We start from the raw sequence: 11912 nt of genomic DNA, 5'->3' as shown, positions 1-11912 counted from the left end.
TCGAATCCAGGCTCTGTCGCAGCCGGCCGCGACCGGGAGACTCATGGGCGGCGCACAATTGGCCCAGCGTCGTCCAGGGTAGGGGAGGGAATGGCCGGCAGGGATGTAGCTCAGTTGATAGAGCATGGCGTTTGCAACGCCAGGGTTGTGGGTTCGATTCCCACGGGGGGCCAGTATAAAAAAATATATGTGTTCACTAACTGTAAGTCGCTCTAGATAAGAGCGTCTGCTAAATGTAAAAAAAAATATATGTATATGGTTGAAATACTGTCTGCTTGCATAACAGTGTCAAAGATAACATGTTACACTCACATTCTCTCAAGAGACGCTGAAAGAAAGAAATCATACCACTCCTGTTCCAGAGACAAAATGAAAATGTGTTGTATTATTTTATTGCAAGAAATGTATAATTCTGCAGGAGTTAATATTATATTAGGCTACATGTGAGAGGTTATAGGCCTACAGTCAGTGTCCAGATTTCAGTTACTATTCCATTTAACCCATATAACTTAAATTAGGAATATTCTGTTTATTCACGGATGCAGGGATACTCGTGAGCGGGATATCAAAAGGTGCATGTAAACAGCTTATCCCGAATAAGACCTTAAGCGAGATATGAGCTACTATCTGGAATACTGTGGGCATATAAACGTGGTCACGGACACCAATCCTGGCCTGTTTATAGTACATTTCCACCTGAATCTACCACTGACAGGTATCCAATGATAACCGTCTGATTCATTTGAAGTTAAAGTGACAGCACTTTGCAGGACGAAGGATACATCACATTTACATTTTGGTCATTTAGCAGACGCTCTTATGCAGAGCAACTTACAGTCAGTCTTTTATCTAAGGTAGGTAAAACAACATTGCAAGTATTCAGATAAACAAGATATTCAGTTTACTGGTTTAATTCACAGAGACAAGTTGTGAAGAGTGATAGAGAGAGAAAGAGGTGAAATAAATATAGAGAGGGGTATGGGAGGGAGGTTTTCAGTGAACAATAGACTTCAGGAATGCACAATACATTTCTCATCAGTCAATTTCATTTAAATACATAAATTACAGACATAATATAGAATCTGAAACAGATAAGTAGTGTTCATCATTGGAGTCAATATTGCATTGGAATATTTGAAGCATTTTAAACTGAAGAGCCTTCCAGAAATGTAAGCTAATATCATGGAATCATTTCCCCAAGGCACATTTCATGATATTAATTTGAGACGCTACGGTTCGTTTCTGTACAAATCATAGGTGACAAAAAAGTAGGAAGACAAAAGTAGAAATACATTGTTTTCAGGAAAGCATTCAAATAGAGAGTCCATTATCAGGTAAAATAAAAGCAACAAACAAGAAATAGGTCATCCATACCCAAAGAATACTTCAAAGAATCATAATCAAAAGTTTTTTTTTTTTTTATAACCTGAAAACATTTCAGTATTGTATTGCTGAGGTTTCCATGGAAACATCCGGAATGAGCTAGAGGTTATCCTGTTCTGTGTGTTGGCCATAGGTTCCTACAAGGCTCAGAGGAATGTGTGGGTAGATGCTCCAGAGGGGGGTAAGAGGAGGGTGGGGGTGTTGAGAGGAGCTTGGCAGCAGGGTATGCAGGCAGTGACAAAATCATAATCTGTCAAAATCGTCTGGGTTGCATCTCAATAGTCTACAGTGGCTACCGTTCCTCATCTCTCATCTGCATAAAACTGGACAGGTGAAAGGAAATCCCCTTGTAGGCACTAGGGACCTACTGCATCTATCAGTGCAGATCAGCAAAGATGAGAAGAGCAAACCACTATTGAGACGCAGCCACTGTCTAGTATTTATTCCCTGAGACTACTGCTCTACATGCAGAGGATGGATCTCAATAGTCTGAACTTACTTCCTTTCCTCATCACGGATGTTAAAGTACTACACAAGTGACAGAAAATTCCCATGTTGTTTTCCCCTGCTTTCAGATCAATGCAGAAGGGGAGAGGTAGAGAGGAATCCCTCTTTGAGAATCACCCAGAAGGAGGCAGATAATCAGTGACGTCAGTCGTATCTTCACTACTGTGATTGTTCCAGCCTTTTTCCAATCCCAGATCAACACAGAGAAGAGGTTTGAGGTCCATGCTGCAGCCAATGGTCTTCCAGAGTGATTCAGGGATGCTATGTTTCATTTTCATTGGCTGTTTCGACTTTGGACCACACCCAGTATTCTTACAACAGTGACAGATCAGTGTTCCACAGTGTGTCAGTTCACAGCGTTACGTCAGATGGCTTTGTGGTTAACAATTTTGGTCCAGTCACGGTGGAACCCAAACCCAACCATGTTGATGTGATGTCACCTGAGCACTCACAGGTTGGTCTCGTCCCAGGTGGGGTCGTTCATGTTCTTCAGGACTCTCCTCAGGATCTTCTCCAGCTCCTTCCTGGCTTTCTGCTCTTCCTCCAGGGTCCTCCTCATCTTCTTGTTGTCCTGTTGGGGGGAACAAAGATGGCCGCTGGATCTTAGAAAAGGCTCTAATCGCACATGACTGGAATGAACAGAGCAGAAATGGCTCTGGAATATATATGCTTAAGATAATTCTTGTCATAGAGATCCTCTAATTGATTAATTATGATTCTGGTGCTGTATGACTGTACTGTGACATGCTATTTGATGTGACGGTTTAGTGAATGCTAACCGTGCTAACGCTCCTGAACGCTCACCTGTTTCAGCTCCTGTACTTCATCCTTCAGCCCATACACTGCGTCTACTAGAGTCCTAAGACAGACATGTTAGTTAGCCAACCCAACCACAGCACACCATTATCAATAAACCCCATTAAGGAACATATAAACTTCTGAACGTGTGAAGTGAAGACTTGAAGCTGTAAGCATATTCTCCCAATCTAATGCATTGGGAGGAATGTAGTTCTTACTTCTCTTCGATGACAGTCTGTCCGTTGCTCTTGGTCTCCTCCACGATGATCTTCTCCTCCTCAGGGAAGAGCATGTGCAGACCTGACTTCTCCCTGGATCCTGATTGGTAGAACAAGACAGTCAGCAGAGCACATTGGTCGATGGACGGGATGACCCATTGACTGATTGGCTGACTGAGGGTGGATGACCTTTCAGTAGAGGTTTGACACACTAAGGCTGTAGCTCAATAGTTCAAACTAGCCTCCTCTCCTTGTGTCCTGTCCTCCCTGATGACAGTCCTTTATAGTAGCCCTTTCATTTATCAGCGGCAATGAAGGAAAGAAGACAAGGAAAGGAGGCCATTTTAGAGTATTAGGACACAGCCCAAACCAGATTCAGATGAGGGGGCTGTGAAAGGGGCCTGAGGAAGGATCAGGACAGGTGTGATAGAGGAGGAGAACTTGATCTGGCAAATCAAGTCTCCCTCTCATCTACCATTTAGCCTTTATTCATTCAGGAGATCCCATTGAGATTCAATATCTCTGTTCTCCAAGGGAGATCTAAGCCATGACAGCAGCATATTAACTCATCATTTTAATGATTGTAACCTGACACCAGGTCCTTTGAAGATGTTAATAGTTGAGAACAGAGGAGGACAGAAGGGAGCTGTGGAGCAGTTATTCCCTTTGTCCACCGAGGTCTTTTGAGGGGAGAAGGGTGTGTGTGTGTGTGTGTGTGTTTGTAGACGGGGCAGAGAGTTCATGTTAGGTTCCTCCTATATTCAGTTTCTGAGAGGTTTGCATGACAGACATTTCACAGAAACAGCAGACAGAGCTACTGTAAACCATACACAACTAACCATGACTAAGGGAGGGGGAGAGACGCTACAAAAGGTGGCTGAAGGAAAACCAGGGTAGCATTCAGCAGGACACAACGTTGGCCAACGTTCAGATAGAAATGTATTATATTGAACAAACATAGCTCTCGGGCATGTAGAATAAGGAATCACGTCAGTTCTATTCATGGCATTTCTATCTGCAACGTTCTACAATGTTTGCGTACTGAACGTGGCCAAGGCAGCAGTTAGAATGAGATTCCAAAACAAACTATGAGGAAAGAAACTCATAGTTTTCTTTCTAAATAAAGAAAAATATTAAAAAGGAGTGCAGGGAGTGGGATATATGGGAGGAGCGACAGTAGCTCTTACGAGAAACAGAGGCGGTCCTGCAACTACTGGCGGTCCAAATACTGTCATAATCCGAGTCCTCTGATAGGTCAGACCAGGGCTCGGTCCCTCTGGACAGGCTGCTACGGCAACCTATAGCGTCCACACTGGATCGGTCAACTGGCTCGGCCAGCACGTGGTTATGCATCAAATCAGTACCCTGCCACGCTGAGGGACGGGACAAACCATACGGAACGAGGAAGGGGGAGTGGATCAAACCATACGGAACGAGGAGGGGGGAGTGGATCAAACCATACGGAACGAGGAAGGGGGAGTGGATCAAACCATACGGAACGAGGAAGGGGGAGTGGATCAAACCATACAGAACGAGGAGGGGGGTGTGGATCAAACCATATGGAACGAGGAGGGGGGAGTGGATCAAACCATAATAAAGCGATGTGGGGAGGAATTATAAATAATGGTTTAGGAGGTTTGTGGAGAGAGGGATCCATAATAATAGGATCAATAATATACAGGTGTATTTAAAACGAGGAGGAATGGGATGTGTGGGGTTATGGATGATTATATTTGTTTAAAAAAGGGGGGGAATATAGAGGAAACAAAATAGACAAACCAATAGGAGTAACAGAGAATAACAGAATGCAAAGAAAAGAAACAGGAGAGAACATTGTTAAAGAGAGAGGAGACAACACTGAACTATGAATAGCATTAGACTAGCCACTGTCACAGTGAATAGAACATCTAAAGAGCTATACTCTAAAGAGCATTTATCCAGAACCAGTGAAGTCTTATAACTAATCTGGACATGGTTCATGTTAGTACAGAAATGAAAGACAGGCTTCGGAGGAGAAGTCAAATGACACCAAAGACTAGCTGGTATTGGTTGAAGTCCTGAGGCTCTGACACGTTGTGTGTTTGCGGTGTAGTCTTACTTGAGTTGAGTGTCTGTCGTGTTTTGGCGCTGGTGCAGTAGGCCTCGATCACTTTCAGGATCTGGGCATCCTCCTCCAGAGCTGCAGTACTCTTCCTGGTAGCAAAGTCCTCTTCTGAAGGTTTCCTCTCAGGCTTACGCTTAGGCAGCAGCTTCTTCATACTCTTAGGACTTTTACTCAGATCCTAGAGAGAGGAGAGGGACAAGAGAGGAAGAGAGAGGCTCTCTTAGAACCCTAGTGGAAAATCATCTCTGGAAACTGTGCTGGCTATTACTGCTTGGAACCTATTCCCTCTTAGACCAAAGGCCCAGGACCATACCTCTTTATAGCAGAGTGCTGCCGAGGGCTTGAGTGGGGGCGCGGGGCGGAGGCAGCTGAGGCTCCAGGGTTTGGGGGTGCTGGGGGGCTCTAGGGGACCCCACATGGGGGAGGTGTGAGGGGCCCCGTGGGAGGAGGGGTGGGGTAGGGTGTGGTAGGCAGGGCCCCCAGATACCCTACTCTCTGAGTGTCTGGAGGGGGTCAGGGGATGGGACGGGAGCTGGGGGAGAGGGAGAAGAGAGGGGGAAAGAGAAGAGAGGGGATAAGTTTAAGATACAGGTACAACAAAGAGAGAGTATATCATAAATGATATAAAGTAGCATCTCTTGGAATTAGATGGTGCAAACAAGCTGCTTCAAACAAACTAAAAGTACAGCTAGCTAGCTTGTCAAAACATTATAGTGTTCAAAAACTATATTAATAGATTGCTTTTTATAAATAATGTTTTATTGTTGCATTTAACTGCCGAAAATGCTGTTATCAAGGTCATTTCCTTAGTATGTGACATCAGAGTTCAGCATGTGGGAGAAGTCAGTGATGATAGATGAGTTTCCCCACTGGTAATTACCAGTTGGAGGAGCGTTCAAATGGATCTTTCCCAGTGGTATGGTCGCATTTACGAATTTACGAGATGTTATGAACGCAGCATTATCTTTCCCATTCATTTGGGATTTAAACCTACATATATCCTAATGCATGTACAGTACCTGGATCTACACAATAAAAATGTCAGACAAACTTTGATAACTATCCATTTAGCTGACAGTCAGACTGGCGAGGTTGGGGGTGTTACCGTGTGGCACGGGACAGACTGGGGCTTGGCGGTGGCTGTGGTCATGATCATGGAGGGGGTGTTTCTGATCTGGGTGTGTCTCGACAGATGCTCCACCCACTCCTGCAGATCCTGCTGGTTGTTACACACCACCTGCATCCGCTCACACGTACTGCCTGTAACACACACACAAATAGTCTTGTTTAACTAACCTTGTAGGGACACAATTGATTCCCATTCAAAATCCTATTTTGCCTAACCCCTAACCTTAACCCCAACTCCTAACCTTTAACCCCTAACCCCCTAGAAATAGCCTTTTTCCTTGTGGGGACTAAAAATGTTGGTCACATTTTGTTTGTTTACTATTCTTGTGGGGACTTCGGGTCCCCACAAGTATAGTTAAACACATCCACACACAAACACACACGTAATTACACAGACATTACCCTTAATTTGAGCTGTTTAAACTCAACCAATAAACGTAAACTGTAAACGTACCTGATATTTCAAAAGCGTTTTTGACCATCTCACAATCTTCTATCCTTGAGATTAGCATTCCTGTCAATGGCAGCTTACCCTTTAAAACAAATCAACGACAAATAAGAATTACAGCAACCTTTAGTGTTTACATATTTAGGGCACTATAAAATCAGTTCGATTTTTGGCCTGATTCCATTTCTTCCCCGTTTTTTCACTCTCAAAATCACACTTTTTTAAATAGAAAAAATAACAACATTTGATGTTCTAAGTCCATAACAATGCTTAAACCACATCAGGAGACCACTTTTGAGGTCTGGGAAAAATCTAAGAAATTTAGATTTTTGGGTGTAATTACCCATTAATTTAACTGCTCACTAGCCAGAGACCGTTGTTTGGTTAGGATGTTTCTGTACCACTCAAAGTTTGCAAAGCACCCCCACACCTCCTCCTCCATGCTTCACGGTGGGAACCACAATTGCGGAGATCATCATTTCACTTACTCTGCGTCTCACAAAGACACGGCGGTTGGAACCAAAAACCTCAAATTTGGACTCAGATTAAAGATTTCCACTGGTCTAATGTCCATTACTCGTGTTTCTTGGCCCAAGCAAGTCTCTTCTTCTTATTGGTGTCCTTTAGTAGTGGTTTCTTTGCAGCAATTCGACCATGAAGGCCTGATTCACGAAGTCTCCTCTGAACAGTTGATGTTGAGATGTGTCTGTTATTTGAACTCTGTGAAGCATTTATTTGGGGGGGGGGGGGGGGGTCAATGCAAATAGTCCGGGTGGCTATTTTAATAATTGTTCAGCAGTCTTATGGCTTGGGGTAGAAGCTGTTAAGGAGCCTTTTGGACCTAGACTTAGCACTCCGGTACCGCTTGCCGTGCGGTATTAGAGAGAACAGTCTATGACTTTGTTGACTGGAGTCTTTGACCATTTTTTGGGCCTTCCTTATATCATTTAAAAACAGCTGTGAAATATCTTTTCAATAACCAAAAATATTGTATTTTCAGCTGTTTGAAGCTGGTGTACCAAACCGAAAGTAAAAGATGCAAAAACGAAACTTAAGAACGGGAAGAATAGAAATAGCGCACATAGAACAGACCTACTGCTTCTTAGAATTGTTTTCAATGAGAATTACAGATCTATTAGTCACATTTCTATGTGAATTTAGTCGGGTCGCCCAACAAGTTACATATTGCAGCTTTAACATTTAATTGAAAAGGTTTTTGGAAAGCCTTACCATCCACCAGAAGACAGTTGGCAATACATTAGCATAATCGCTAACGGCTACAATAAGTGGTAGACAAACGTGCACACACAGACGGGCATTCCTGTGCAGTTGTCTCTTCAGAGAGTTGAAGGAAAATACAAATCACTGATGCATTTTGTTAATGTCTTATGATAATCTTGGGCAAATTAATGACTTTTCTAATAAGTTCAATACATTTAGTTGATTTCCTACTAAGTTTAAACCATTTTTGAATATTGTTTAATTCCGTTTGAATGTCTGGATTCCAGGATTCCGTCATGTTCTCCACAAAGCTGATTTTACAGGGCCCTACATACTAACAAAGGACAGAGAGATAGAGAGATAGATGGAGAAAGAGAGACAGAGATAAAGGGATAGATGAGAGAGAGATAAAGTGATAGATGGAGAGAGAGAGAAAGAGAGAGATAAAGGGATAGATGGAGAGAGAGATAACGGGATAGATAGAGAGATACTGACCTGGTAGATGAATCCACTCATTCTGGAGCTGGCAGACAGCATTAGGAGAACATTTGGAAACAGCAGGAGGTAGCGTTCATTCTTCTCCTAAAGAACACACACACAAACACTGTTAAGACGTTCATGGGTGTAGATTTTAGATGTGTGTGTGTGTCTTAGCTCTGATCCGTGTTTGTGTCTTACCTCTGATCTGTGTGTGTGGCAGAGTGTTTGTGTCTTACCTCTGATCCGTGTGTGTGTGTGTCTTACCTCTGATCCGTGTGTGTGCAGAGTGTTTGTGTCTTACCTCTGATCCGTATGTGTGTGTGTGTGTCTTACCTCTGATCCGTGTGTGTGGCAGAGTGTTTGTGTCTTACCTCTGATCCGTGTGTGTGTCTTACCTCTGATCCGTGTGTGTGGCAGAGTGTGTGAGACATGTAGAGAACAGGGCCCAGGGTTCTGATGTCATCTCCCTCCCAGCGTCTGATAGTCTCAGATAGAATCTGAAGCTCCAGCTCCTTCCGTTTCCTCACCTCCTGACACTGAGCCTGGAGCCATGGAGACACACACAAATAAATAAAAGGAAGTTGTTTGAAAGTATTGAATCCCAGCCCATGTGAGAGAGAGCGAGACAGAGAGAGAAAAACAGACAAATGTACACACACACAAGCCAGGAAGATCCAGGCTGCATAGAAGCCCTAGCCAGGGCACCAAGCCACAGAACAGCAGAGCCAAGCCGTGGAGCTCAGAGCCAGGCTAAAGCTTTTCCCTCAGCCCAGGATTAGCAACACTGCACTGCCTGCATACATACATACATCAACAAGACTATTTAACATGTCAATTTAACCCTTAACAACACTGGATTCCATATACATCATCACCAAGAGACAGAGACATGTCAATTTAACACTACACAAGTCATTAAACCGAGACAGGGACGGTATACGGCCTACTCATGTCCGACTTACAGAGAGGCTTTTGAAGGTGGTCATACACTTTTGGATGTCTGGTCGATCAGGATGATGCTCCTGGTACAGAAAAGAGGATGTTTGATTCATCAGAAGATCACAGGTTTAACACAGTCAATACACCTACACAACAAAAAACAACCATTCACAGGCAAATGACCTTTATTCATACTACACAGACAGAAACACAGAGCGATGGGACTAATAACAAACAAAAGATAGCTATTGTAAAATATACTGTGTCTGTAAAATGTATATAGTATGTATAAGCTGGAAGTAGAAGCATAAGTGTTGATGTCCATTAGTTTACTCCAATTAGAGGAGGGGTGGTAGGGTTAGGGGAAAATAATGGAAGATATATATATATATATATACCCAAAAAATATATGGGGGATTGGAAATGATGCAGACAATTACATTGATAGAAGCCACAATCTGCAATATTAAAGCTAATCTACCCACAATTTGTTTTTATATACATGACCAGTCAAAAGTTTGGACACACCTACTCATTCAAGGGTTTTACATTTTTACAATTTTTTACATTGCAGAATAATAGTGAAGACATCAAAACTATGAAATAACACATATGGAATCATGTGGTAAACAAAAAAGTGTTAAACAAATCAAAATATATTTAATATTTTAGATTCTTCAAAGTAGCCACCCTTTGCCTTGATGACAGCTTTACACACTCTTGGCATTCTCTCAACCAGCTTCATGAGGTAGTCACCTGGAATGCTTTTCCAACAGTCTTGAAGGAGTTCCCACATATGTTGGGCACTTGTTGGCTGCTTTTCCTTCACTTTGCGGTCCAACTCATCCCAAATCTCAATTGGGTTGAGGTCAGGTGATTGTGGAGGCCAGGTCATCTGATGCAGCACTCCATCACTCTCCTTCTTGGTCAAATAGCCCTTACACAGCCTGGAGGTGTGTTTTGGGTCATTGTCCTGTTGAAAAACAAATGATAGTCCCACTAAGCTCAAACCAGATGGGATGGCGTATTGCTGCATAATGCTGTGGTAGCCATGCTGGTTAAGTGTGCCTTGAATTCTAAATAAATCACAGACAGTGTCACCAGCAAAGCACCCCCACACCATCACACCTCCTCCTACATGCTTCACGGTGGGAACCACACATGCGGAGATCATCATTTCACCTACTCTGCGTCTCACAAAGACACGGCGGTTGGAACCAAAAACCTCAAATTTGGACTCATCAGATCAAAGGACAGATTTCCACAAGTCTAATGTCCATTACTCGTGTTTCTTGGCCGAAGCAAGTCTCTTCTTCTTATTGGTGTCCTTTAGTAGTGGTTTCTTTGCAGCAATTCGACCATGATGGCCTGATTCACGAAGTCTCCTCTGAACAGTTGATGTTGAGATGTGTCTGTTATTTGAACTTTGTGAAGCATTTATTTGGGCTGCAATCTGAGGTGCAGTTAATTGTCGATTTCTGAGGCTGGTAACTCTAATGAACTTATCCTCTGCAGCAGAGGTAACTCTGGGTCTTCCTTTCCTGTAGCGGTCCTCATGAGAGCCAGTTTCATCATAGCGCTTGATGGTTTTTGCAACTGCACTCGAAGAAACTTTCAAAGTCCTTGACATTTTCCAGATTTACTTACCTTCATGTCTTAAAGTAATGATGGACTGTTGTTTCTCTTTGCTTATTTGAGCTGTTCTTGCCATAATATGGACTTGGTCTTTTACCAAATAGGGCTATCTTCTGTATACCAAGCCTACCTTGTCACAACACAACTGATTGGCTCAAACGCATTAAGGAAAGAAATTCCACAACTTTTAACAAGGCACACCTGTTAATTGAAATGGATTCCAGGTGACTTCCTCATGAAGCTGGTTGAGAGAATGCCAAGAGTGTGCAAAGCTGTCATCAAGGCAAAGGGAGGCTACTTTGAAGAAACTAAAATATTAAATATATTTTGATTTAACACTTTTTTGTTTACCACATGATTCCATATGTGTTATTTCATAGTTTTGATGTCTTCACTATTATTCTGCAATGTAGTAGAAAATAATATAAATAAAGAAAAACCCTGGAATGAGTAGGTGTGTCCAAACGTTTGACTGGTACTATATATATATAAAAATATAAACACAGACCGTCTCCCTCTCACCTCCATGTGTCTCTCCAGTTCCTTCAGTAGTGTGGGGTATTTGTCCAGCCTCATGAAGGGTTTACTGAGGCTGGTGGTGAGGGTCAGGATACCTGGACTACTGGCTCCCTTCCCCTCCATAACCTCCCCCAGCTCCTCACTGAAACACACAGTAACATACTAACCTCCCCCAGCTCCTCACTGAAACACACAGTAACATACTAACCTCCCCCAGCTCCTCACTGAAACACACAGTAACATACTAACCTCCCCCAGCTCCTCACTGAAACACACAGTAACATACTAACCTCCCCCAGCTCCTCACTGAAACACACAGTAACATACTAACCTCCCCCAGCTCCTCACTGAAACACAGTAACATACTAACCTCCCCCAGCTCCTCACTGAAACACAGTAACATACTAACCTCCCCCAGCTCCTCACTGAAACACACAGTAACATACTAACCTCCCCCAGCTCCTCACTGAAACACACAGTAACATACTAACCTCCCCCAGCTCCTCACTGAAACACACAGTAACATACTAAC

The 11912-nt window shown here is 43.0% G+C and overlaps 1 protein-coding gene across 1 annotated transcript; it reads right to left on the bottom strand.

The window, feature by feature from the left end:
- Nucleotides 1-370: 370 nt before the first annotated feature.
- On the bottom strand, nt 371-11547 carry LOC311125336 (rho guanine nucleotide exchange factor 7-like). The gene is made up of 11 exons (XM_084199383.1): nt 11384-11547; nt 9250-9309; nt 8683-8829; nt 8303-8389; nt 6593-6671; nt 6116-6270; nt 5324-5542; nt 5005-5188; nt 2907-3006; nt 2695-2749; nt 371-2461 (listed from the first exon to the last, which is right to left on the bottom strand). The coding sequence occupies exons 1-11, from the start codon at nt 11501-11503 to the stop codon at nt 2339-2341; spliced, it is 1329 nt and encodes a 442-aa protein (XP_084055509.1). The 5' UTR covers nt 11504-11547; the 3' UTR covers nt 371-2338.
- Between the last annotated feature and the right edge of the window lie 365 nt (nt 11548-11912).

Source organism: Coregonus lavaretus (genome assembly GCF_964263955.1).
Source record: "Coregonus lavaretus genome assembly, contig: HAP1_SCAFFOLD_5561, whole genome shotgun sequence".
In the NCBI taxonomy this organism is placed as follows: domain Eukaryota; kingdom Metazoa; phylum Chordata; class Actinopteri; order Salmoniformes; family Salmonidae; genus Coregonus; species Coregonus lavaretus.
Note: the sequence above shows the minus strand (reverse complement) of the source record. Positions and strands in the feature narration are given on the sequence as shown.

Coding starts and splice junctions, on each gene's coding strand:
- LOC311125336 (XM_084199383.1), bottom strand. CDS start 11,503: ATGGAGGGGAAGGGAGCCAGTAGTCCAGGTATCCTGACCCTCACCACC. Junction 9,310..11,383: donor AACTGGAGAGACACATGGAG/GTGAGAGGGAGA, acceptor TTTCTGTACCAG/GAGCATCATCCTGATCGACC. Junction 6,271..6,592: donor AAACGCTTTTGAAATATCAG/GTACGTTTACAG, acceptor TGTGTGTTACAG/GCAGTACGTGTGAGCGGATG.